Source organism: Neophocaena asiaeorientalis, unplaced genomic scaffold (assembly GCF_003031525.2).
Source record: "Neophocaena asiaeorientalis asiaeorientalis breed wild unplaced genomic scaffold, Neophocaena_asiaeorientalis_V1.1 scaffold34, whole genome shotgun sequence".
In the NCBI taxonomy this organism is placed as follows: domain Eukaryota; kingdom Metazoa; phylum Chordata; class Mammalia; order Artiodactyla; family Phocoenidae; genus Neophocaena; species Neophocaena asiaeorientalis.
Window position 1 is genome coordinate 1,140,225 of NW_020172464.1, and position 954 is coordinate 1,141,178.

Below are 954 nucleotides of genomic sequence, written 5' to 3' on the forward strand. Positions count from 1 at the left end.
GTGTGTGTGTGTAAATGTGTGTGTGTCTGTGTCTGTGTCTGTGTGTGTGTTCTCAGCTCTGAACCTCTTACTCTGCCCCCTCCCCAATTATAAATCCTAGAACAGGGTGCTTGCCCAAGACCCTCTCTCCAAACTACAGAGAAGACCGGTCGGCCCCAGGTTGTAGCCTCCCCCTCTTTCTCTACGCAGTCCTGGCCCCGAGGGGCTAAAACGGCTCCCTGTCTGGCTTGGGAGGCTGGGAGGTGGATAACTAGGATGGGGGGGCCGAGGGGGAGGGAGGAGGGGGGTCTTGCGCAAGCGCACGTCGCTGCTCGGACCGCCAATGCTGCTGCCTCCCGGAGCAGAGGGAGGCAGGAGAGGAGGGAGGGAGAAGAGGGGAAGGGAGGGGGAGGCGGCACTTGGGCTGCAGCTCGCAACCAGAGGCAGTCTCTCTCAGCTCTCGGGAGGGACGGGGAGCGCAGCCGCGGAGTAGGATGCTCTGCGGGGCGCCCTGAGCCTGGGGCGCGTGAAGCAGCTTCGGGGGCCGGGGCCACAGGGCAGCTTTCACCATGCATCAGTCCCTGACTCAGCAGCGGTCCAGCGACATGTCCCTGCCGGATTCCATGGGTAAGTCTAGCCGCCCTGCCTAGGGGCGGCGGCGGCAAGGGGTGAGTGCGCTGCCCCCTGGACTGCGAGCGCCCCGGTCGCCCCGAGAGCCAGGGAGCGGGAAGCGGGGCGAGGGAGGGGGGTCCGCGCGCCCCAGCGTCGGGGTCCCGGACCCGAGCCCCAGGGGAGCGGCCCGGCGGGGGCGGGGACGACGCGCGGAGATGCGAGCGCCCAGCTTGCGTCGGAGTATCCCTGCCCCGGAGTGCGGGTGTGTGCGTGTTCGTGTGCGTGTGCCGACAGTCTTGCAGCCGGTGGTAAATCCCAGCTGTCTGGGGATCAAAACACTTCCCTGCAACCTGCGCCTTCGCT

General features: G+C 66.9%; 1 protein-coding gene across 3 annotated transcripts in view; it reads left to right on the top strand.

Annotated features, from left to right (window-relative positions):
- The first annotated feature begins 457 nt into the window (after window positions 1–457).
- Window positions 458–954, top strand: part of TMEM255A (transmembrane protein 255A) — a 47,930-nt gene continuing 47,433 nt past the window's right edge. For 2 of the 3 annotated variants that reach the window (XM_024738125.1, XM_024738123.1), the window contains exon 1: window positions 549–606. In XM_024738125.1, the coding sequence (XP_024593893.1) occupies window positions 549–606 (58 nt within the window). Of the gene's footprint in view, window positions 607–954 lie in introns of all 3 variants that reach the window. The other variant, XM_024738124.1, reaches the window with a different exon arrangement.